At 31.8% G+C, this 24,792-nt stretch overlaps 1 protein-coding gene across 1 annotated transcript in view; it reads left to right on the top strand.

Moving 5' to 3' along the window:
• The window catches only part of LOC129799355 (homeotic protein empty spiracles), a 32,540-nt gene that overhangs the window by 3,028 nt on the left and 4,720 nt on the right, over positions 1-24,792 (top strand). The window contains exon 2 of the mRNA XM_055843171.1: positions 14,600-14,757. Coding sequence (XP_055699146.1) covers positions 14,600-14,757 — 158 coding nt within the window. The remainder of the gene's footprint in view (positions 1-14,599; positions 14,758-24,792) is intronic.

Genomic DNA, 24,792 nt, shown 5'->3' with positions numbered 1-24,792 from the left:
TTTACTACGAGAATTTGTGATGACATTGTCATGCTGTTACAGAATTCCCTTTCTGATTTTATTATAAACAAATTATTGAAAGTCTGCTGTAAGTTTATGATTAACTCTTGACTTAGCGGTGTTATAAGTTATTATGTGACACACAATAACTTTACTTTTGGACATTTTAGCACAAGAAAGTGAAATCTAGTTTTAGACGTTTCACTCGCTCTCATAGGGTAAAGTGACGCAAGTTGGACATAGTGTTACAAGTTGGACAATTCGCCGGTATAAGTTGGACAGGGATTTTTTTCTTGATAAATACAGTACTAATTGTTTTTTAAACACAAGGAACCAAATTATAAAACTAAAGCATTAAAAATATACGAAGTACTAAATTTATCAAGAAAAAAGCCCTGTCCAACTTGTACCATGGTCCAACTTGTACCAATTTACCCTAGATATTTTTCGAACAAATTTTATATTGTATTTATTTGCCTTCATGCGTCTTGACAATAACCCCTCATACCATGAGTCCGCCGCCGTCGTAGCGTTGGCGACCAGCCTCTAAAGCCAAATGATAAAAATGATTCTACTCAGGCTGTATAATCTTTTATCGCCTAGACAATATTTTTGTGGTAAATGGCTTTCAATGGGGCAAATAGAAGGGAAGGAAACCACCAATAAGACACATGGGAGATACAACACCGCCACCGCGGCTAAGATTTAGCACGTGTTGCCATACTGATAAAAGAAATAAATTAATATTATTTACAAAACAAAACAAAAATATTGTACACACCGCAATAGTTGAAAATGCAGTTTCTATACTTGCGTACACATTTCATAAAATAGTACATAAAGTAACAAACAAATAATGAAGCATTACTGGAAGAGTGTTTATTAGGGCGTTTCAACTAGGAAAAAATTTTTTTGGCACTATTCTCACGGTGCTGTATTTGATGAGACAAGAAAGTTTTTCTTCTACGACCATATGATCAGACGCTGTTTAGAGGTGGCTGAACGACCCTCTCTGTAGTGTAAAATCCGGTAAAATCAGAAATTTGTTCTACAGAGAGGGTCGTTCAGCCACCTCTAAACAGCGTCTGATCATATGGTCATAGAAGAAAAACTTTCTTGTCTCATCAAATACAGCACCGTGAGAATAGTGCCAAAAAAAATTTTTCCTAGTTGAAACGCCCTAGTGTTTATGCTCATTATGCCTAATGCACAATAATTTTTATTTCGCAAGCAATTATTCGAAAATGCTTGTAAGAGTGAGTAAGATAACTATATCTAAGTTTGATTTATTCTCAGTCAAAAACATGTTTACAAAACAGAAGTTATTGTGCGTTGGGCACTATGCACTATGCACGGCCGCACGCACAATAATTTTTGTTTTGTAAATACTGTGTGAGAGTGAGTGAGCTAAATATATTTTGTATATATTTTACAATAGAATAACGGATCAGTAAAATACATGTGGCTTGGTTGGACATCTTAGATGAACTATTATGTAAACGACAGTTCGCTACTTTATTTTGCTCTTTCTCGCTGAAATATTCCATTAAAATAGTAATTCTGTATTTTTAGGGCAGAATCACATTGACCAGTAAAATGCTCACCGTACTTCGTTAATTTACGCATTTTCATTGCAATTCTTAAGCAAATTTTCAATTACTATATTACCTTATCTCATACTCGGGGGCACTGGGTGAAAATAATACAAGAAAATTGAAGAAATAAAACGAAAATACGATAAATGGTGAGCAAAAAACTCTACGATTAATTTCTCTTTTTGCTCACCGTTTATCGAAATTTGTTTTATTTTTTCAATTTTTTTAATATTATTTCTACTGAGTGTCACCGAGTATGAGATAAGGTAAAACGGTAATGGAAAATTTGCGTAATAATTGCAATGAAAATGCGTAAATTAACGAAATACGGTGAGGCTACGGCGAGCATTTTATTGTCAATGTGATTCTGCCCTTAATAAGGAATACTAAAAAATTGGAAGATGGAAAATGTTTTTTATGCTTGATTATTATCAATTTTAATTTAATATGTGTTAAATTATTTGAAATTTGCAAGTATGATTTGCTCTGTTTAATATGGCTGAGCTGACTCACTGATAGCAATTCAGTAAGTTAGTAAAAGTTTTCTAAAAGTATAGGGTATTCAATGATACTCAACACCTAAAAATCTATGGATATAGTCCCAGAAGGGGAGATAGACAAAATTTTTCATATTCAATTACCGACAAGTTTTTGACGCGAGATAAAAACTAATGTAACTGGTTTGTCATTTGAAGAATTTATATTCAAGACTTAAATATTAGAAAAATCTAGATGAAAATAGTCCCTTTGGAAAACTAATCCTAAAAAAGTTGCATTTTGAGACATTCGGTTTTAAACAAGAATGTTGTTTCATTGAACCTCTAAGTTATTTTTTTTAAAATTTTTTATTGTATATAGGATTTGTTTTTTTGCAAAATGTCGCTCATCTGATCTGAATTCCATTGAAGTGTATGAAGTCAGTTTTACTTGAAATTTAGAGAAAAACAAATTTACTTGAAAAGATTATGAAGAATGTTGAGCCAAAACTATTGTGTCCGGTTTCTCCTTAACTTAAACACGTATTCTTATGGATATATAATTTTTTGTCATTTTCCGGGCACCCAGAACACTAATTTTTATTGGGCAATTTCAATGATAGGAAGCTCAATCTTTTAAGGACGAGAGGGTCAAAAATTGGGGGTCAGAAAATTTTTTTTTTAACTTTTACAGCAACTTTATGGCCGTAGGAAAAATTTCATTTTTGAACACCGGTGTTTCAATCGTCCTTAAAGAGTTAACTCAGGGGTTTTTGTTAGAATATTTGTGAGAAAGGGAAAGGGCATAGACTAAACGAGGTAGCGATCGTGCGTAGGGTGTGGTAAAGAGGCGAAGTGGTGGATCTCTCCCCCTGTCCCATCTCTCCCGGAATTACTATGATATCTTTATTAGGGCTCTAAATTAAATGGGCGACTTTACAAGTATTGTTAAGCGTAATATGGAGTACCTCAATTAATTCTCAAGTTTTTTCTGATTAATCCATTTACCATGCATAATTTGTTAAAACTTCTCATATTCTGTTACAATTTGGCTGTTTTCTTGAAAATGTGCAGGATCAGGCTATGAGTTGCAGGAAGAGTTTTAACTATGGCCAATTCTATTTCGATCACTATTCCCATTAAGAGTTAATCCATATTTCTCTGCTGTTTGAATATTTCCACTTACACATAGACTATGTAAGATAAAATTTGGTATTTCGAACGATGTGGACTTCCGGGCAAATCAAATACAAAATTTGAAAGGTGTACTTTGATAAACTAGTAATAAATCTTAATAATTTTAGTAACTGCTATTCAGGAGTGCTTTGAAGATTGTTTATGTGCTGTTTCTTTATCAAGTTTAATTAGTAGTACGAACCTTTTATTGATTTTGCTCGTAATTCCACGTTGACTATTTAAAGTTTTACCCAAATCGAGAAAATTAAGTTTACTGAGATAAACAAAACCTTTGCTAATTAATGCGATCATTTGACTATAGTTTTTTTTTACTAATAATTTCTAACACAATAAATTTTGTTTCGTCAGCTTGTTTTCGAAACTGCCATATATAAGTAAGTCAGATAATCTAGATTTTAATCATGCCTCATACACAATAATTTTTGTTTTTGTAAATATATTTTGAACATTTCAAAGGAGAATGAACGAAATCTATATCTAGTTATCTCGCTCACTCTCATACGCAGTTTCGAAAACATGTTTACAAAATAACACTTATTGTGCGTTGCGCATAAGGAATAAAAACACAGTTTTTAAATATGTTAGCTGATATTGAATCAAAAAATTGTCCAGCTGATAAATTAAATCACATTTGAGCATGAATTTTAATTAGGTAAATAAATTTTGGTATAGTGTTTGTCTAGATGAATTGAAAATATCCCTAAAATTGCTTTATTAAAATGATTAGTGTTGCTATAGTTCATCGAGCATGTTCTGCTCCTTCCTTGTTTCTTCATGTAGCATTCAAAACATTCCCTTAAAACCATCTGTCACATTCAATCTGCCCGTTCATATACAGCATTTTTTGTATGAACATTGTCACAGATGATCTAGATAAAAAAAAACGACTGACTTATGTGTGGATCATTTCATGCCAATTTTGAGTCACCCCTCGTGGATAATTCTTTTCTTTTATATATATATATATATATTTTTTTTTTTTATTAACCTTCAGACTAACTAATACTCAAAGTGCGTAAAATTGACATACATAACTGAGAATTTTTGGCTTATTCTGCAAAAATCATAGTATTAATTAACACTTCTTAAAAATAAAATGTTTTTTTTACATTTTGTCTAGCTTCCATTCTTATATCGAAGAAGGAACAGAAAAAAAGAAATATTTAAAACATTAAGTATCGCGGAGCGTTAAATTCAATTCGCATTCTGCAAACGGCGAATAAAAGACCGCCTGCTGGCAATTATGCAGTCAGAAGGCAATTTGCTCTCTTGAGATCGACTAATAGCTATCCAAGATCCCCATCAATCCGTTTCCAATTCCCTCACTCAGTTTCACATGGTGAATTGCAAAGGTAAACGTAACAATTAAATTTGACTTAATTTTTGCGTTCCTTACTAATTGATACTTTTCTTATAAATATACACATGGAATACACATTGTTACCCTCCATCTCTCCTTCTCACACTCCTAGTATGTAAAGTCACGAGCTCTTGAGCTCATACTTAATTCTCAATATTCTTTTTTTCACTTATTCTTCATGTACATATCGACCATAATTGGTTTTCGTTTATAGCTAAAGGTTATATTACCCCTAATTATTCTCAAATTAACAACAATTTTGTAAAATAACATAAGTGTTCAGGAACTTTGTGAGGATATTTTCGTGTTCAGATAGTAATTTATTTGAGAGAGTCATTTAGCGTGTATTAAGCCACTTATGTGGCGCATCAATTTTGTGATTTAGATCAATAGACAACATCAAAAAAAAGTCAGACTCTTTAGCGCACTATTAGTAAATTACCACGATATGTTGAAAAGGGGAATGTAATTTGGATTCTTGAACAACTTTACGTGTATTGGTCTGAAGATTAAAGTGCTATTAGTAAATATGAATTCTTAATCTAATTATCTAATTAATAAAAGAAAAATATATGGGTGAGTGAGGGTGACATAGAAAACGAATTTGATAATATAATATATATATTTTTATAATTTTTAATTCATAAATATCTATTTTTGCATTATTTAAAACCTTTAAAACTTTTCAAAGACTCTTAAAAATTTAAATTTACTGTTCGTCTTAATAATTTGGCTCTAACAAAACAACGAAGAAATAGAGTAAGATGAGGTAAATTGGAATCATGTCTGCTTTGGAATTTTGAGATTTACTCACTGTTTCAAATGATCAAAGAGAAAAAGAACACTACGAAGAAGTACAAGACTCTAAATTCAAGAGAATCTCTTCGTTGTTTTTTTTTCCTTTTTCCATCTAAAATTGTTAGGAAATCTCAGAATTCCAAATTAGACATGATTCCAAGTTTCCTAAAAAGCTTGGTTTTGTAATTTGAAAATAAATATTTCTTGTGATGTTATTTTATAAAGTTTTGATATAAACCAAACTGTTGATAAGTTATTATGTGCAACACACAATAACTTTTGTTTCGGACAAAGTGAGTAAAATCTAGTTTTAGCTGTATTACTCGCTTTCATAGCCAGTTTTTTGAACATATTTACAAAAAAAAAAAAAATATATATTGTGCGCACTGCGTTAGTCGAAAATACAATTTCTATACTTGCGTACACGTACATAAACTTACAATGAAACATTACTAGAAGAATGTTATGTCCAATTTTCACAATAACTTATATCTCGCAAATATGTTTTCAATAATGCTTGGTAGAGTGAGCAAGATGACAAGATTTAGCTTTGATTCATTCTCACTCTTCTTTCTGAAATATAAAAAAAAAATGTTAACAAAAAGTCATTTTGTGTTAGGTATTAATCAATCTTAAATATTTTTCGAAACATTTTTTTGCAATTTTTATCAATCTTTTAGGTGATTTATAAAAATACTCAAACTCATTTTAGTATACTATGTATCGGAGAAAAAAGACTTTTAAAATGCTTGAACGGATTAATAGGTGCAGCTATAAATTTGTTTGTTTTATAATTCCAATTTTTTTTAGTAAAATTATCAGTCATTATTTTTATTATTTCATTCTTCATTATTTTTAGCAAAATTATCATTCTATCGTGCATAAATAAAAAAAATACACTTGCATTTTCAAAGCTTCAAATTTCAAAAGTTATGTGTTAATGGTTTCATTTTTATTGTTGATTTTCAGTCATTGAAAGTTGTTGATTGTTGATTTTTAGTCATCTCGTCCCTAAAGAATTAATTTTCCAAGAAATATTAAGTGTTCTTTTACAAAATTTATCTTCTTTTGGTTTTTATTTATCTAAAATGATGTATTTATAAACGTTTGAAGTTAAATTATGTGATTAAAAAATATTAAAAAAAAAAACAGTAAGGTGTCTAAGCTTTTAAAATAATTTTTTTCTAGAAAAATAAGCTTTTTCTGATATATTTTACAGTAAAATATAACTTTTAGAAGGTCGGAGGAAAAAAATTCGGGCACTGGTGTTCCATTCGTCCTTAAAGGGCTAGATACGAATGGGACTCCAATGACTCATTTTTTTTCTTCTCACAATTGAAAAGCGAAAATAACTTTGGATAGGGGAAAGTGGGGCACCTTTGAAAGTGGGGTACCTTTGAAATTGTGATTTTCAGTTATTTTTAAATAGAATTGAGTCTTATCGTTATTTAACTTAGCTGCACAAACATATTGACAAGCTAAATTACTTTATGATATGGCTCAGTTTCACTTAAACGTAGGAGAAAAATTTCAATTTCAAAGGTGCCCCACTTTCAAAAGTTCCCCACTTATTAATGGTCCCTAGGTGAAATCGGGGTAGAATTAGCAAGTTGGATGCTATCCTGCCTAATATTGAGCAAATCGCTATTTATTCAAAGTAAATATATCCTTCCTATATCCATCAATATATTTATCAGCTGTACATTTTTCTCAGAAATTATATAGTAATTTGGGGGAGAGATAGGACAGTGAGAGAGATTAACCATTACCTCCTAACGCATAATCACTTCATTTTGTCTTTTTATGCTCTCCAACATTCCAATGGCCAAATAAATGGCCAAACAAGTTGAATTTTGGAAAAGTTTTCAAACTTTGTTTAATGGTCCCTATACACTAGAGAAATTTATCTCCATATTGAAGAGTTTTGCTACTCAGACGCTTAACCCATTCCTTACCATTGTATTATATACATCATACGCAAATTGAGTGATTTTTGATGATTTATGTCTGGGCAATTTTTATCTGAATTTGCTGTCGGGAATGGATTTTTAGTAACGTTAGTTATTCAGTTACTCGGCAAAAATAATCCGACAGAGATGAAAATACATTTTGTTATTATTTTCTTGCTTCGCGGAAGGTCATGCAAAACTTTTGCTCAAAATGGCGGACGGAAAATACGACATCCCGTCGAATTTGTTAAAATTGGCCTCTTTCCTCTTTCCTGATTTGAATTCTAGTTCCTAATTGGTGTTCTTGGATAGTTACTCTATCTAAAGCAATAGAGTTTGTAATGAATTAATGCACAGAATTTAGATTCAGTGACCGTTAAGACGTGTGTTTGACAGAGGTTCCCCGCGCCCCCATATTAGATAAAAAATTTTTCTTTTCAAAAAATTCATCTACTAATTTGTAGTAAACTAATCCCAAAATATGAACATTCTATCTCAAGTATTAGGTGAGATTCTTAACAATCTCACCTACTATAATCCTAACAAAATTTCATGTCGTCCGATCGACCTCAAATTTGGCCAAAATGTGTTTCGCCACTTCCTGATTCCGAATATATATGTGGCTAAGTTACGTTCCCGGCCGGCCGGCCGGCCGGCCGGCCGCTCTTTGGAGCTTAATAGCTCCTAAACTAAAAAAGATATCGACTTGCGGTTTTCGGCAAAAGTTATATATCGGGTGAAAATTGCAACTTGGTGCATAGACCCCCCACCCCCCACCCCTCCTTCCGCCATTTTGAAGACCCCCCTTTTTTGTTTTCTCAATAGCTCCGCCCCTATGGCATTCAGCGGACTCAAATTTTAGTATGTTATAGCTGGGCCTTAGAGCTTTCCATCAATACCAAACTTAAGGTCCCCCGACCCTCCTGACCCGAGCTATAAGGGTCAAAAAAAAATTTCTTAAAATGGCCATAACTCCGGTTCTAATTGTCAGAATTTAAAAAGTGAGGGCTTTTTGGAAAGCTCTCGTGAAATGCCACTTCCCCTTCTAACATCGCAAGTTCATAAAACCACCGCTAGGGGCGCTTTTTTTAAAAAGAAAATTTTTAAATCTTAAAAGTTAAATAACTCAAAAATTCCATTGTGCATCGGGCTGAAAATTTAGTATGTTGTAGCCGTTGATTATACCTATCAAACAAAAAAAACCTTAAGTCGATCCATAAACCCTGACCCGAGCTATAAGGGGTCAAAGTTCGAACATTGACCGGCCTCTATCTCCGGTTCTAATTAACATATCGACATAAATTTTACCTTTTTGGTTTCGTCTCGATGATCACTTTCAGATGGAAGTTCAAAAAGTCACCATAGGTGGCGCTGTGATAGCGTCAAAATTCATTGAAATTCAAAGTCACTTTTCTCAAAAACGGCATTGTGCAAGTTAATGAAATTTTAGTATGTTGTAGTCCAGTCTAGGACGTTTCCAAAATGGTGCGTATGCGCGCTGTGGTTTCAATAGAACCGGAGATATGAGAGGTCAAAGTTCACGAAATTCAAAAAATCATATCTCCGGTTCTATGTGACCGATTTTGATGAATGAGGGCTTAAACGAAAGATCTCACCAAATGCTACAACTTTCTAGAATATTTGAACTTCGTGGGACCAACACCAGGGGCGCCACAGTCGAAAAACCAATTTCAATATCACATAACCTCAATTATCTCGACTGTCGCTAAACCGATTTTGATGATTACTGCAACATAATTGTAGAGCACATTTGTCTCTACATTTCGTCCATACATCATTTTCCACTCAGACTACGCTATCACTCGGATTTTGCCGTTTAAGTGTGAAAAAATTGATTTTTCCAATAATAACGCTTTGAAATCACTCAGATGCCAATTTGACTGCCTCTACTCCACCAAGACACTTAAAATAGGGGTTTAAATGGAAAGTCCCGCAAAATACAACAATTCTTTGATATAGTTGAAGTTCAACAAATGACTACTTGGGGCACTCTGGATGAAAAAACGAGTTAAGAAACAAAAAACCTCGCTTATCTTGGCTTCTGAGTAATCGATGAGTTCAAGTTCCACGGCAAAATTATAGAGAACATTCTGGTCTACATTTCACCCATATAACACTTTTCTGTCAGTTCATCCAAATCCTTGATATTTTGGTTTAAATACAAAATTTGTATAATTTCACGAATTTGATTCAAAATAACTGAATGGCGTCTCCCAACTTCAGCTCCAAATCGAATTTGCATGCACTCCGAGTTAGCTCACGTTAAGAATCTCACCTACATAAGCCGGTTAGGATTATCTGTCCCTTTCTGGTACATTGACTGAATGGGTTAAGTATGGACATAAATTTCTCTAGTGTGTAGAGGTTATAAGACTAATTTTTGAAAGTGTTCATTTTCATTACCAATATTGATACCTTGTATCTAGACCTAGAGTGTTCAAATAACCAGTAAGATTAATTTTACTCAAAAAATATTATGAAAAATGCCAGATAACTTTTAACAATTAATAAAGGGAATGTAAATAAAATATAATTTTAAATGAAACTTTCTTTAAGTAACTCCGGCGTTCAGTAAACCAATGTTATTTTTTATATTCAAAACTTAGTAAAACTAAAAGCTTATTTAGAAATTCATACTTGGACAATAAACCCACATTTCGAAAGATTTTGCATCACTACTTTTGTGAATTAAGCCTGATGATACTCATTTAAATGCAATTACAATCAAAAGCCAAAAAATCTTGAATAATACTCTCATCAAGATCGTATCATTGCATGTATGTGCATATTTATGAAATTATATTTTGGATACATAACTCCTTTCACCTTATTGAAAAAATATTTTTTATCTTCGAAATTCTTGTAGATATAAAAAACAATTTGGCATCTTCTTCTACACTAATTGCATTACATTTACACTTTGAACGCCAAAAACTGTAATTCAATTATTTTAAGCGTAAATTATCGCCGCTTATGGTCGTGCTGTCAGGGGTTGCACGGAGCAAAATTATATGCATTCTTCATCTCTTTGGTGTATTAAACATTACCACCTGAGTTATTGCTACAATATTTCTCGGTGAAAATCATCTCGTTGTCCGTTCTTGAGAGCGCAGAGGCAGCCTGTATTTCTTTTTTAAATTATATGTTTATTAACTCATTGTATTTTTTAATGATGAGGAAAGAGTGTCAGTTATCAGTAAAATGCATTGGTTCATTTAATAATTTATAATATGGGGTCATTACATATTTGTACACTGGGAGCAACACGAAAAAGGTGAACTCTCACAGTTGCACATGGTCAGGACGACACAACACACCATTGGATCAGATGGATACAGGCAGTCCCTAAGAGACATGTCACCAGAATTCTTTTGCCATTATTCCATAAATTCATACATGGATGATCTGATAGTACAAGTTTTAGTGTCTAGCACTATTTCTCACGCCATTTATTATGAAATGTGGTGTGTGCTTATCTTGAAATTTGTATATGTTTGAACAAACGAGGTGTATAGCGTGAATCGTGAACTTCCTGTAAGCTCACCACTCAATTGCTTTCATTTCTGATACTGTTTTACTTGGTATGGACGTGAGCTTGTATGGAAGCAAAATGCAGTGTATGCTGCTTTTCATGGCTTCATGTCTCGAGTAAACGGGTATAATTTACCATAATGAATGCTCGATGTTTATTAAGTTGAATAAATTATCATTGCAGATAATTGTCGATAAAATACCATATATACGCTAAATACCATATTGCATATGTATCTTTAATGGAATACTCGCACACATATTTTTATTTATCTCCTAGTTTGCATAATTAAAGACTTTTAATAGTGAAAAGATAAATTTGGTGGTAGATTTATTGTAGGTGTAAATTCCTCCTTAGGAAGAACCAGGAATAAATTAGTCAGGGACTAATTTTAGACCAGTAGTGGAATATTCTAGTTTTATTGCTCCCGTATTAATTAACCTAAGCATACTTACTATCAGATTTACTTGAAATATTTATCCACTCCAAATATTTATCTACCGTCTGTCTACTCTAAATTTCATTTATCGACTAGTTTAGCCCCAGTCTCCCCTATGTATGAATTCATTATCGTCCACTGATCGCACTTGAGCTTACCGTTTTCACCCCAAAAACTTTTCCACAGATGCACTGAAATGATGGATAGATGTGCAGAAAGTGCACAAGAAGGATGATGATAGCCGAGGGAACTTCCCATTTTCAGCAAAATTATCGGTTATTATTTATTTACACCACAACGAGGTGATCTTCGCGTTGAATATTGCACTGGAAAATGATTTGCCAAAGTAAATCTTGATCGTTTAGGCAATCAAGTGCTTCTCATCCACCTCTCGTTACTTTTTCCACCGCCTTATGCGCCTTTTTTTCCTCATATTTGTGGCCTTTCATTTCTCCCAGGAGTACCTATATACAATACTTTTATAGGGTAAAAAGTTCTACAAAGGCGCGAGATTGAACGTGGAAACCACAGAGATTTTGCGCGATGTGCTAATAAACTTTAAAGCGTCGTGATCGATTTCTTCAGCACACTACAAATTATCGTATGGCAATTTGAATTTAAATTAGTACAAATTTGCAGCAACAGATGCCAAGTATAGGCGATGTGTTGTGCTATTACCTTTTCCTTTTGGGATTTGATTTGGTAAAGCGTTTGCTCACCCAAAAGCCACTTAATTCCAATTCCACATCACATACACGATTCTCTTTCATAATCCCTCTCTATCTTTCGCCCATTCATTTGCTCATACAAAGTTCTCTTAACTACGATAAATGAGAAGTGATTATTAACTGGAGAAGACCTATTGGTGTTGCTATTGACAGATTTTACCTCTTCAAATAAATAGCTAAGATGAATTAATTGCGAGGCTCCATTTATGAGAGCTAAGCATAAAACTTCTCAATGGCGCGAATATTCACAAATGTAAATGAGTTGTGAAAGTAGCACCTATTCTCAACAGTGCTTTTTTTTATAAAAGCCCTCAAGGTACTGATCACAGATCATCCATACGTAGTAAATTTTGCTATACTGGCAAACAGATCAAAATGATCAACGTAATAACTTAATTATCTTACAACGCTATCTAAATATATAGATTTGTAAAAGATAAAAGATGCAATTTTTATAGAATATGTTATAAAACTGCCGAACATGTGAGATTTTTAAGAACTAAATTAAGCCATGTTCAAGCCATTTGATAATACGATATTATATGGTGTTTGAAGAACAATCTGCAATTGCAAATCAATACTTTATATATTTCATGTTATTTAAAGTAGAGCTTACCACTCAATTGTTATCCTATTTAAAAATGATATAATTTTGGGATAGGCATATGAAATTAATTTAATTTTTACTATTTTTCATACATTTATAAACGTATCCCAGATAACTAGCTACCAGATTAGATTAACCCATTCCTTATCATGGTATTACACATCATACGAAATTGGTGATTTTAGATGATTTATTCCTGGGAAATTGTTATCCGAATTGCTGTCGGGAATGGATTTTTAGTAACTTTATTCGTTCAATTATTTGGTAAAAATATAGTACGACAAAAATGAAAATAAATTTTGTTATGATTTTGTTGCTACGCTGAAGGTCATGCAAAATTCTTGCTCAAAATGGCGGACGGAAAATTCGACATCCCGTAGAATTTGTTAAAATTGGTCTTCATCTTCTTTCCAGATTTGAATTCTGATTGGAAATTTGTTTTCTTGTACTCTATCTAAATTAATAAAGTTTAAATTAATACAAAGAATTGAAGTTCAGTAACTATTAAAACTTCTGTTTGACAGCGGCTCCCCGCGCCCCCATATTTGATAAAAATATTTTCTTTTAAAAAAATAATCTATTAATCTGTAGGAACCTAATCAAAATAGTAATATTCTATGTTAAGTAATTCTAGTACATTGACATAATGGGTTAATATCTAAATCCAGTATAACATATAGTACAACACTTCAGAAAAAAACTTAAATGTGTAATAAATGACATGGAATCCAAATGCTTTACAGATTTTAAAATCTTTTAATAGATACGCCCTACTTTTTATTATATGATACTGTATTCCGAAGAAATAAGAAAAAAAATTAAAGAATAGTTTTATTAAACTTTATATAATTGATTTTATAAGTGAAGTTAGAGTTAGAAAAAGAAAGTATTTACCTGATTTACCTTATTTAAGTGGTCTTATTAAAAAAAAATAGTCTTTAATATTCCAAAGGGAATGTAATGTATTAACATAAATTAATAAAAATACTGAGATTTGGATTTAATATATTTCAAACAAACCTTTAGGTTTTGATGGTTTTTTTTTGGATAAGCTGTAACGTTTCTTCAAATAATAATACTTTTAAATGATATAATAAATAATAAAATAATAATACTTTTTTTCAAAAATATACTCCAATGTTTGTAAACATATATTTAGACTTAGATTTAGATTTATTGGAAAGAAAACATGTTTTATATATACATATACATGTCGCTCCTTGTTAATTACAAAGGACTAACTCATTTTTTGTGATTTTGAGATTTTAATACACTTATAGAGAGAGAATTTAATAACTTTTCAAATAATAGCCGTACTCACTATGGCGCTGTTATCTTGTAATATCGTTATCTCGTTATCTCGTTATGTTCTCGTAATGTATTTTATAAATGAAAAATTATAACAAGATTACAGATTACGGAGATTACGAGATAACAACGCCATAGTGAGTACGGCTAATCTGAATTACTAAATTTCGTTATTAGAAATAATTTTCAAAATTTTACTGTTAATTTGTTTGATTGCGCAATTTGTTTCAAGTAAGGGGCATAAAATAGATATTGTTTATACATTTGTGAAACTACGTCAAGCAAGTTGATTTTTTGTCTTTCATATTCCAGGAAAATTTGCATATAATTTAGAATAACAGGGAACTAACGCAAAAAAAAAACATATCTTGAGAGGTAAAAATATGAAAGTTTCGACGATTATATTAATTCTCATACGAAAAATACTTAAAATTATTTGGCCCTTTGTTATTGCTAAGGAGCGATATATATATTTTCAAATTTTACTGAGAGTTTTTGCTGCAAATAATTATTTTTAAACTTTCTGAACACCTGAATACTATCATAATTCTTTGTATTCAAATTAACGTACTTTTGAATGTATTTTCAGATTTTCTTCTGCAACCTTTTCGTAAGCCAAAACGAGTGAGAACGGCCTTCTCACCCTCACAATTGCTCAAACTAGAGCACGCCTTTGAAAGCAACCACTATGTCGTGGGTGCTGAAAGAAAGACTTTGGCGCAAGCCCTTAGCTTGACAGAGACACAGGTGAGTGTATCAATATTTTTTGTCCCTCAAAGTCCATCCGGTAGTGTCCTCCAAGTGTCTCGTAGTATGACGAATATCCTATTATGGGGTGTATCGATTGGATTCTGACGGAGGTTTTCTGAAGTCTAATTTGCAAATTTGACAAGTGTTGCGTGCACCTTTCTTCTCTTCAAGGGTGAAAAATCGATATGTTTGCATTTGATCAGAGTATTACCGTCGGCTGTTGAAGCTTATTCATCTTTCATATATCTTTGTTCTTCGTTTTGTAAAAAGATATAGCATATATTTGTCAGATATAATATAGATGCAGTAAGTAAAGTCGCATTAATTGTAAAAAATAAAAAGTAAATCTTACGTTATAAAGTACACGTTATTGAATGATTTCACGGCGAAGTACAAAAAATTTGACGACCTTCCCTTATAGAAAATATAAAATTCTATTGAAAATTACAGTACCGAATAATTCATTTAACTTTGAATTTAACGGCCAATTATTTTGATTTAATTAATTTAAAATCACTAGTCTTTGAAAATCTTACACGGTGTTTCCATTTATTCAATTGTTAGTCTGTCATTGAAAAAAATTACATACAAGAATTACGAATATGAAAATATGCATTCTAATACGGATAAATCCTTAAAATTTGTATTGTTAACGTTGAAATAAAATTGCAATGTTAGAATATATATTTTGAATTGTTTAATCATAGTAGATGCTTAAAACTAAACGTCTGAGGCTTAAACAATTATTATTCGTTTGATAAAGAAACAGAAATCCATTTTACGTTACACTTCGAAAGGGTAGCATTACATTCTATAATTACACAATATGATTTACTGAATATGAATGTAGCCTTTGAAAAGATTCTGTAAAATCTTATTATATTTTATATAATAAGATATATATATATATATATATATATATATATATAATTTTATTTTAAAAGATTTTAAGTACACTAATAAAAATCTGATTTTCCATTGAATGCCGCGCAATCGGCGCAATGAATGCTATAAATAGTAGTATAATAAGTTACACTACATAATGTGAAATAGGGCGAAAGGAATATCTATTATCACTGATCTTGTGTCATAATATATTGGAATTCATTCAGTACAATTTGAGATGAAATTTAAACATCTCACTTTATATGAAAAGCCAAATTAAGGGGTTATATCTAGGAGAATGCCTAAAATGGGCGGATTTTTGGTGAATTTCTTCTGACTTTGCTCATCAATATGAAACTTTTAGAGGTTAGAAACACAAAATAATTACATCAATTTTGAAAATCTTAAAATTTCAAGATAAACATGATTCCAAATTACCCCATCTTACCCTATATTATGGCCCCTACACACTAGAGAAATATATGTCCATATTGAAGAGATTTTCCTATACACAAACGTAGGAAATTTGCTTCAATATGTACATAATTTCTCTAGCGTGTAGAGGCCTTCAGATACAATAAATAAATTTCAATATGCCAACATGCCAACATGCTTTCCCTGCGGAATAGGTGTTCCTGAGACCCCTACGTTAGATATTTTGAATTTAATAAAACGATTTAAATTGTTCATGACTGATTTAATTAAATGAAATTCTTTTTTATTGTTCACTATTAAAAGGCATGTAAATATCGGGCGAACAATAAAACACCATTGCAAATTTATGCACTTCTAAATGATAGTTATTTTTGATTGATTTGATGTTTTTTTTTTGAAAGATACCACCTTACAACATTCATCAATCTGTATTTATAATTGAATGTATTTACAAACTTTGATCTAGCTTGTTTTACCCCATTGCAAATTTGAGTAAAATGGAGCATTATGTGAGATTTCATTGGAAAGTTGCTTTATTTCTCTCATGAGAAAAATATTATATTGGTTGAGGAGTAATCGAGAGGGTTGGATATAATTTGATTTAGCGCTGATGGTTGAGGGTTACTGTTGTTGCCCATGGAAACGGAATTTGCGCATATATCCCTCTGGGGGTGAAAATCGCTCTGTACATAGTAAGATAATTGACGTGATATGGAACTCAAATTGGAACAAATTAATTGAGTTTTAATTCTATTTAATTTTGACACCCGTATTATTGTGGGTGGTTTATTTAATGCAGAGCGTGGGTTGTTCCTTTCAACACGTATTCAGGCATTTCCTTTTGCAGAATCCATGTATACCTTTTGTAACTGTTGGATTATTCTCCAGCGAAGAAGGTGAATAGCAAAAGAAAGAAATAAGGAAAATGATTGTGAAATTTATAGGAATCATTTAATTCCGTGTGACCTTAAAATCAGTTTCAAATCACGAAGCGCGACTTCAATTATTTCTCACAAATAGTCACTGTAAAGACAGACAAATATACAAAATCAGAAATGCAAATGGTGAACATTTTCAATCACTCCACCAAACTATCTTTCAGCAGCTAATGCAAATTGACCCCATTTTCTCCAACTAATGGTGAATTTTCCGCGCGCCAAATTGCACACTACTGCAAAAATAAATCTCTCTCACGAGCCTTTTGAGGCAGCTCCAGGCCTCCAGGGCCCGGTAAACTTTAACGGTAGTCCACAAACCTCAAATTAACATATCACAAACGGGCCTGATAGCAACTCTACAAATGGTAATTACACTAGGATCTGTTAGTAAAATGTATTTACAAAATCACACACTATAATGTCATCAAATTGATTTACGAAAGTTCATTGTAAGAAAAAGGAGTTTATTTGCGCTGTCATAGACGCTTCTTCTGGGCTGAACATTATTTTAAGGTAATAAATATCAGTTTTTTAATTTATTAATTTACAATACACATTTTCAATAGTGTAATGTTTACAAATCCAAATCAAATCGAATCATTTGCGCTATTTACTGTTAAAAATGTTCCCATCGTTTTGAAAAGGATGGATTGATGGATAATATTTTATCCCTTGAAAGATTCCTAATATTCACAACATATTTCTCTTATCTAACTGAGCACCAAAGATGACTTTTTCATTAATTTTATTCGTGTACTTTGTAATAACATAAATGTCAAAAATCGACACTTTTCAAGGAATCCCCGGTTATTAATTTATTTTTACCAGTGTTAATGTCCGAAAAAACACATTTTCATAAAATTTCTGTGATTATCCATTAAAAAATCCTTATACGTGATGTAAGGTGCACAAAAACGCTTCTTCTGGCTCTAAAAAGCTGCAAAATAATATTGTTAATTTCATATTGTATAAAAAATATTTACACTATTAGAGTTTTAAAACTATTAAAGATTTACTTTCTGGAGTCACATGGTATTTAAAAGGAACATCCTACAATATTTTTGCAAATATGTAGTTTGACAAAAATAACGGCCGGGCAATCATCTTCGAGATGAACCCCTAATTAAAAAAAAATATTTAGTAACTATTTGAAACATTCACAATCTTATTTCAGAACAATTCCTTTCGTTTTTGAAGATATAGGGTAAAGTGATATAATTTGGAATTAGTGTTACAAGTTAGACAATTCGCCGGTACAAGTTGGACATGGCTTTTTTCTTGATAAATACAGTACAAAATTTGTTTTTAAGCACAATGAACCAAATTATAAAACTAAAGTATTAAAAATATACAAATAAAATGAAGTACTAAATTTATCAAGACAAAAAGCCCTGTCCAAATTGTACCATGGTCCAACTTGTACCACTGTCCAACTTGTACTACTTTACCCTATATCTTAATAAGTTGTTATTAGAATATGTTTTATTCTTAAATTCGGTTTGCATTCATGCTTTCAGTCGCAGTGATCCTTATAAATATGAAAGATCCAGAACGGAATTTCACATTAAAATTGAACAGGGTAATCGCTTACAACGAAGATAAAAAAATATCTCCAATGAAATGAAAATCAAAATTTACTTTATGAATTTTTAAAAGGTTTATATAAATTTTTGAACAGTTTAGGGTCAATTGCAATTTACCATTTAAAATATTGAATTTTCTTTAAAGATTGAATATTAGAAATTTTATTTTAATGGATTTGCTATGCGTTTACTATTACACTAGTTTGCTGCAATTACTTAGGGGAATATTGGCATGGTTCGCACAGAGTGAACCTTCAAACAACGCAACAGCTAGTTCGTCAGTTCTTAGACATAAGATAGATAATTATTAAGCTCATGAAACGATATGAGAAATGATAGATCAGCTCTTTGCAAACAAAGAGAAAATTCGCATCGTTTGAAGGTTCACTCTGTGCGAACCATGCCTACATTCCCCTACCATTTTATTTTAGGATATGTGACTTTATTTCGAAAATTTATTTTATCATGGAGATTTTTTCTCTGTTACTTATTCGAAATTCTTTTATTTATTTTTGTTATTTAATAAAAAAACAAACTAACGAAAAAATGTTCTTTTCTAATATTCTTCTTTAATTTGTCTTAAAATAAAATAATTGTTTTTTTTTACTGTGTTTACTGTACAGTGCGGGGTTCTATATTCCCTGAAAAATTAAACTTCCAACTAGTTTTTATTCCATTTATTTTTTTCAAACCGTTTGCCCCTGACGGGGCCGTGTGCTTAGGACGCTGAGGTTAGCAACCCATGCCTGTCGGTCGATCCTATGATACCTCAGGAAAGTATTAGGGATCGAATCCAAAGCAATCACAGGAATGATCCAGAATTTGCTTACCACCTTTAGGCATGTCTCAAAATCGTCATTTCTTCACAATAGCTTCCCCATCTTGTTTATTTTGTAAAGTTTTAATAATTTAAATTTAAAATAAAAGTCAAACGAAGAATATATAGTACTCAATATTATTTTCAAACAGTAAAAAGACATTTTGTAAAAGAGGTTTCAAGACAATTCAGTTTTTTTTTAAGTTACAAAACTTTATAAAGAGCTTCAGCATGTTATTCAAAATTATGTAGCGGGAGGTGAGGTTACATTGAAAGCGTTATTTTTCGCATATTTCTAAAGGATGTTCGACATAATTTAATTTAGACTCTTAATTGTTTGTCTATCTAAATTACATTATATGTTAAAGCCGAGCTTCCTTTGCAAATACGCGAAAAAATAGCGTTTACATTATAGTCCCAGCTCAATATAGCCTTCATTAGATTTTTATCTGTCTACCCTTATAAATTGGAGTATTTTATATTTTGTCAAAAATCGCTATTGTGGAGTAAAGAACGAGATGCTAACTTTCGGGTTCTGTATATCCCGCTAGGACTTTTACTGACAAAAGGACAAAATATAGTTATCTTACTTCTTCATGTATTTTAACTTAAAAGAAAATTCAGAAACATTTGAGAATGAAAGATATCGGCTTGCATAAATTGTCATAGATTAAACATTACTTACTATGAAAACAATAAATATGTAGGGTTGAGATTTTACCTAATTTTATTTTTAATCTTATCGAAAAAAGTAATTTATTTAACTCACAATTCTTTCGATAAATACAAAATTTAAGTTGCTTCATGAGTTTTATGAGTATTCCTCGATTAACCCTTTAAGGACGAGTGGGAAACCGGTCTCCCAAAAACAAAAACCGTTCTTTTGACTATAGAAAGTTATTTTGTCCTTTAATCAGTCCGAATTTTTTTTTTTTAACACCGGTATTTCAATCGTGATTAAAGGGTTAAGTACGCAATAGTTTTTAGTCGAAATACATCTTCAGATTAATTTATAGGCAAAAACCAAATTTTCCAATATTTAAAAAAAAAAATCTTAAAACAGAATGGATACTTTTTTCTTAACATTTTCAAAGGATTCTTTATTTTGGACTCAAAATTATAGCAAGGAAATCTATTTTAGAAATAGATTAAGTTGATGAGATAGAAATTGAACGTATCTTATGGTGTGAAATATTTTCTGTGAAATATTGCAAATGGTGAATAGCAAATATAGCACGTAGATCTTTGTCTATTACCTTGTACTTGCTCTGTAATTCACATCACAGCGTGATTCTGGAAGGACATAGAAGTGGTTGTAGAACAAATTTTTCTTTCTTCATTTGACACCCCTTACTAACTCGTCTGTTCTCATTCTAACCATCTAGAAAACCCTCAAAGTTGTAATAATACTTTGCCAAGTGTACGAAGAATGCAAATGAGATTGATGCAACTCGGTGTGGAGACATTTTTTGAATACAATATAATCCACATATCACTAGTGCGAATATGGAGGTGGAATAAACAATGGGAATCTCATGACTTGTACCTGTTCAAATTGTTGCTGATGTGACTTACAGTATCACTTTATTGCTCACATTCTGACGAAGGATTGTCTCTCTTGCAATTTTCCATCTTGCACATATCCTCGCGTATAAATTGTCTACCAAACTGCAATCATAAAGCACTCCATCTCTTAGAATACATTACCAGTTGAAGCCATTGTGGTGTGTGATTGAGAACTGTGACATGGTGAAGAGAAGAAATCTTTCCCAAGAAATTCACGTCCAATTAAATCAATTCGTATTACATTCACAATATGAATTTATCGTCCTGCGATTGATTAGCTTCCATTTATTTTATTGTACAGCTTCCCGCAGTTCAACTTCCGAGATTCATCTCAATTGTACCAACCCCAAATGCTTCTTGTGCAACTTTTTTACGATGTTGCAACGTCTCACCAAACCCCTAAACTTTTCATCCCTAACGTTCATCCCAATTTATATAGGGGAATCCTTTGTGTCTTAGCAAATTGTGAATTTTATTGAGTGACTATCAGTGAGATCAAGATGGCTGGGTGGAATTAAAAGGCAGGATGCGGAAAATGCCTCATTCCCCCATTTACTCCCAACCCATTAAGCCCTCCCTTCAGCCACTTGAATGCAATAGCTTATCTCCCAGCGGGTGATTCTGCATGTCCCTAAATGTTGGCACTTAGTTGTCTACACCCCACTCCAACCGATTCTTAAATATGAAGGGTTATTCACTATCTACAATCGTATATATATATATATATACGATTCTAACCGTATATATGTATATATATATATATATATATGTGTGTGTGGGATAGTAATTAAGGTAATAAGAATAGCGTGTTAAAAAGGGGTGGCAAAACGTTCCCAGTTTTGCGAAATGCTTGAACTCGTGATTTTGATGCTGCATCTTACTTTCGCAACATTTATCGTTTACCAGTTCACAACCAATTTATTGAACAGATTGGATCACTCGAAAGATCGCCTATAAAACAGCTTAGGGGTAATACAATAGATTTTCTGATGTTAATTAGGAACCGGTTATGAACCGGTTAGCAATCGATTAGGAACCTATTGGAGCTGGTTCAGTTTTATAGGAAATTCGAAGACCTTTCCAACGAGCTCCAAATATAACTATATTGAGAAACACGCTCTTTAAGGCTTTTTAAACATTTGGCCTTGAAAAACCGTTGTTAGGAATCTTAGAAATGATTTAATGGTATTTTCATATAAGGACGAAATTTACGCCTGGATAATCTCTAAAACGTCTAAAACATATCCAAAAAATGAAAAAAATCGCACAACGTGTTTTCAAGCAATCCCAAAAAAAACATTGTTTTATATTTTTATATATTTTAGAGATTATCTAGGCACATATTCGTCCATATCTGAATCAATCCTAATAACGCTTTTTGAAGGTAAAAGGTTAAACAGACTTTAGAGTGCGTATTTCTCAACCTAATTGTATCGTGTTTGAACTCGTTAAAAAAGTCTTAGAAATCCAGACAAGCCTGAACCAACTCCAGTCGGTTATGGATCGATAACGAATCAATTTATAACCGATAACTAATTTTTCTTCTGCAATTCTATTATATCGCTTCTAAAGTATTTTGGGCAATGTTTTAAGTGATATATGAATCGGTTATAAGCCGGTTATGAATCCATAACTAATTTTTATCCAAAAATCAATTTTATTACTCTTAAAAATATTTTGTGGGATCTCTTGATTGATTTAGGAATCGGTTTAAATCGATTGAGAAACGGTAAAAGAAGAAACAATAGATCAAAAGTACTTTTGAAGTATAGCATCTACGTATACGAGCACTTTGCACAGCCATGGACGCTTTATTGCCCCCTTTTTTATTTTGTGTTTTAGAGGTTGTTTAGACGGACATTTCATCTATATACGAAAATAGCGTTGAGTCAGTCTTGTTAACGATTTATCAAAATTAGCGGTTCAAAAGGTCCTATAAAGAATGTGTTTTTGCCGAACAAATGGTATCATTTTTGGGCTCATTTGAAAGGTTTTGGTATCTTCCTTTACCTAAGTTATTTATTTCTAATATTTTTACGTACTTAATCGTAAAGTAATGGTTGTAGGAATCTAGAATAGTTAACAAGGTATTATTACTTTGTTATTATTTTTAACAAGTCTGAACCAGTTATAATCGGTTATGAACCGATAATTAATTTTTATCAGAAAATCAAATGCATTACTCTATAGCTATTTTGGAAGATCTTTTGAGTGATTTATGAATCAGATTAAATTTGATTTGAATCGATAAAAGGTAAATTACATGTAGACTGTAGATACTTTTGTGGGACAGCAACAAAGTTAAAAGTTTGCACATTCCGTGAAGTATGGGACGTTTTGTCAACCCATTTATAAAAAAAAAATGTCTCAACTTCGGAAAAGTTTTCTACTATATAAACCTTTCTGTAAAATTAGCCTTCGTCACAAAAGAAAAAAAAAACTCGGAATTATATTCACTGTGTTAAATAATACCTACTACCAACCTAAAGGTTTAGCCCTTTGTTCGAACATTTTGAATTTTTATTGCTTTTGTAAAATTTGTTGGATCTTACTCTTAACACACAATCTTAATTGAACATTTTCCCAACAATGTCGTATTTTAAGAAATCAATTATTATAGTTCAGTTAGTATTATTATAGTTTATATTCCCAGAAAGGTTTTGTTTAAAAGAAAATTGGAAATGTAAAAAAATAGTCAAAATCACAAAAAAAAATTGAAAATTCGTTACTTTTGAACGTAAATATTTACTTCATAGTAAATAGCTAGAGATTTGTCGAAAATATCCTAGATTTCTACAACCTTTTACTTTGCGATTACGTACAAACTTTAGAAATTAATAACTTAAGTAAGGGAAGAGCATCCCAGATCCGAATGTTAAGAGACATGCTCCTTATTTAGTTAAAAATAGAAGCCCCAAAACACTGGTATTTTTGTGTAATTTAAATTTTTACAACAAATTAATACAAAATAGGCGTAATTGTAACTATGTACTCTGTAGCTTAGATCGTCACGAATTTAATTAGGTGTCTCACGGAAAATTTATTTTATAAATTAAATCTGAGCTAATGCACTGCATTCTTGTGAGAGTAAAATGATAAAAAGTAGCTAAAATTTTTTAAAATTAATTTGAAAATGTTCAACAATATCGTAATATCCTGACGATCCAACTGCCGATCGTTGGTACCGCTGGTGCACTTCTCTTAGCAGGAAAATTATTTTTTCTATGGGTCACGGGTGTCCCAATCGTCTATAAAGTTCTGTAAAGGGTTAATCTAAATGGCTAAAGATCTGAAATTCATATAAACGTTTTATGTAAACGAATTGCATTCGAAAATTTAATTTATTCTTTTAAAATTTCTAATTCTCATTTGATTTACTTGACAAATATTTTCAATAAAATCTACAATATTTTCTTATAAATAAATATTTGATTTTACCACGTTAATCAGGAATATGAGATGGCACTGAAAGTATGAGAAGCTTCAGAGTAATTGTGTGAATCGTTATTAGGTTTTATAGAGCGATAGTACCCTTTATTCCTCTGATGGGAAGCCCTTTTCTTATTCCACTCATTGTTGTTGGTAGTAGGCATAGAAAGTATAAGAGGGTGACTGATGATGTTTCACCATGTTGGTTACATGCTAGGGTTAAGTATGCTCAATCTCAATTCGTTCCCCCTTTTTAAATGACTCCGCGTTCATGGAATTTGTCTTTCCTATTCGTTCAAATGGTCTTTTATTATTATTTGTGGGGTGTTCAATTTACATTCAACACAATCATGAAGGAGAATCATGGTAGAAGTTCATA

The sequence above is a fragment of the Phlebotomus papatasi genome, chromosome 1, assembly GCF_024763615.1.
Source record: "Phlebotomus papatasi isolate M1 chromosome 1, Ppap_2.1, whole genome shotgun sequence".
Taxonomy (NCBI): Eukaryota; Metazoa; Arthropoda; class Insecta; order Diptera; family Psychodidae; genus Phlebotomus; species Phlebotomus papatasi.
This window is presented reverse-complemented; position numbering and strand designations above follow the sequence as displayed.